A 2,730-nucleotide genomic window follows, 5' to 3' on the forward strand; every position below is an offset into this window, starting at 1 on the left:
GATGCCTATTGCAGGTCGATATGAATTATTTCCGTTGAGTTTATCGGTATCGTATTTTTATTATTTCCGGTCGCTTTGCACGTGGCGCCAATTCGTACATTCCGTGGAATTTAAATATTCCTGATGTATAGAATGCCCGATGGAAAGGGATTGTGCTGTTTTTGCCGTCGCGAAATCATGTAACTCTGCCACCGTTCTCACTGTAGGAAACTTTCCACGAGACTATTTCCCTGCGTGTGCGTAAATACTGTGCAAGTCAGTGTCCCTCTTGAAAAGCCTTTAAAATATTTCAAGTGCCTTGATGAAGCCGTTTTTTATGTCTTTATCAGGTGATTGGTAGCGCTAGAAGGTCAAGGCCCCACTGAAGTGCCTTTTCTATTTAGGCGAATGCTTATTAAGGTCCGCTTCTGAGATCTTGATAAATGCTTTTATTTGTCTAATATGCAACATTACATTTTCATGTTGTAGGTAAGGACCAGGACATGAAAGAGGCAAAGGAGGAATTCGAGCATCTGATGGGGAAGGAAAATATGTCGCCATGCAAGGCCATCATGGTTTTGCATGGTGAGCCTCCTGCTCCAAGCAGGAGGAGGAGATGCCCAAAGATGGGCAGTAATGTTACCAATCTGGCTCCCATTCGTTCTGGGGAAGATTTCCCCCCTCTAGCCGATGCTATTGGAAATGCCCTACGGATTCAAGGGGACGTCGATTGGTTCAATTCAGAGGCTATTGGGCCAAGAGTGCCAGAGCCAATTGGGTCAAGAGTGCCAGAGCCTGTTTCGATACAGCGCAACATTAATAATAGTTTGGCCAACATTGAAGGTAGACCATCAATCGATGCACTGTTGGCTAATGCCGGTAAGTTCTTCATGATTTCATGTTTTTTTTATTAAGAATAGTCATGGATAACTGATCACAATATAATATCCTGATTGTTTCCATTGGTTTTTAATAGATTCTTATTTCATTTTTAGCTGATGATTGTGAAAAAGGGCGCATTCTGCTGCAGCATGCACGGCATTTCTTGAAGAAAGGCCCTTCAGAGCTCACAGTAAGTCTTCTTGGTGTAGTACCTTTATATATATGTTCCAGTATCCTGTCACTGCATTCTATAAGCTAACATGTTATTTTCAGGCTTTATTGCATCCTTCGTACAACATTTATATGCAGAAAGTAGACAAGATATCTGCCATTACCATTGGAACGACACCTAAGAGACTGCAGGAGCAGCTATTGTTAAAATTGTTTGGGAGGGACTACATTGGAGGTCATTCTGCCAGCGGCCAAAGGAGAGGGAGAGGTGGGAACCCCGCTGCAGATGTGGAGACGATGGAGGCCGCCGATGGTAATTACTGATGTCGCATGGGAGGAATCAATATTCTAATTCTTCCCTTGGAATGATTGGGCATGTTAAATATCCATGGAATGTTGAGTAAAGGCGGTTTTACACGATGCACGGAATTGCGCTATCTGATGTACATGCGAAGGCAGTCAAAATTGCGTCGTGCATAGCGGTGAATTGCTAGAACACATGCGTGGACGCTAGACTGCGAAATAGCCCATTTTCCAATTTCGTTCATGCATTCCCACAATGCCACGCCATTTTAGAAATTGATGCAGCTCTAACCTGCGCAATTCCGTGCACCATGTAAAACGGCCTTAAGACTTTCAACAGTCCTTGAACTCTTGTGGAACCACAATAGTCAATATTATATGTACCCATTTTTGTGTCAAGTTTGATGATAATAATGTCAGTGCTACGAAAGAGCTGTTCACTGTGAAAGAAACATTTAACAATACTGCTTGTTTCCCAGCATCTAGTGTAGGTTTTTCTTTATTTTGATTATGGTATTTTCCGGCCTGGTAACCCTTGAATACCCGCACATTCTTTGCCAGTTTATTATACGTTGTTGAAAGCCGTGGAACCTCTTGGCCTTTAAACTTAATCTTGACATATGCTGAAATCAAAGTAATGATAATCTTAGAATATGTGTGCTAAATAAAGCCTGATTTTAGTTCTCTATGAGTAGTTACAGAGTAGGCTGACATAATGCATTCTATGAAAAGAGATGAAAATGTTGTGATGACACTAATTTGAAATGGATTTTTCTGAGAAATTGGGGATAGTTTTTGTAACAAATTTATATTTTACATTCATAAAAATACTGCGCACAGTACTTGTCATTTTTTGGTAGCTGTAACCTGACATTTTTTTAACTTCTCAATGTATTGCTGTCCATCATTGACATTCTGTCATTTAAGAAATAAATGTACCTTAACTGATGGCTCATGACTGCAATGCTCTAACCAGTATCGCTATAGGGTTTTAAGGCACACAGCACAGCTAATCCTTAAAAATTCCAGTTTTTCCTTTGAACTTTACATGTTCTAACAATATGATGTCTGCATTCTTTGTAATTTCAGGAAGGCAGCCAAAGAGGCATGTGGAACATCATCATGAAGATTGAGTTGGAAGAGTAGAAGATTAGAGTCGGCCATTCTTATACCTTAATTAACTGTATAATTATGGATAATTGGATCCTTTAGATTTAGAAAACTTAAAAAAAACTCTTAAGATAGCAGCAGGATCAACTGACAAATGTCGCTACGCATTCTGCGTATGGGTACGCTTTTGGTGTTTGTGGCCAGTTTCAGGTCACGCACCAGTACGCTTGTGGATGCGAATGTGTTAAAGGATTGTATTTGTATTTAATAAATTTCTTTTGTATC

General features: G+C 40.2%; 1 protein-coding gene across 1 annotated transcript; it reads left to right on the forward strand.

Annotated features, from left to right (window-relative positions):
- The first annotated feature begins 582 nt into the window (after nt 1-582).
- Nucleotides 583-2,730, forward strand: LOC124170318. Its single transcript, XM_046549027.1, has 4 exons — nt 583-858; nt 975-1,051; nt 1,135-1,345; nt 2,425-2,730. Exons 1-4 carry the CDS (start codon nt 606-608, stop codon nt 2,466-2,468), a joined length of 585 nt encoding a protein of 194 aa, XP_046404983.1. The 5' UTR covers nt 583-605; the 3' UTR covers nt 2,469-2,730.

The sequence above is a fragment of the Ischnura elegans genome, chromosome 13, assembly GCF_921293095.1.
Source record: "Ischnura elegans chromosome 13, ioIscEleg1.1, whole genome shotgun sequence".
NCBI lineage: Eukaryota > Metazoa > Arthropoda > Insecta > Odonata > Coenagrionidae > Ischnura > Ischnura elegans.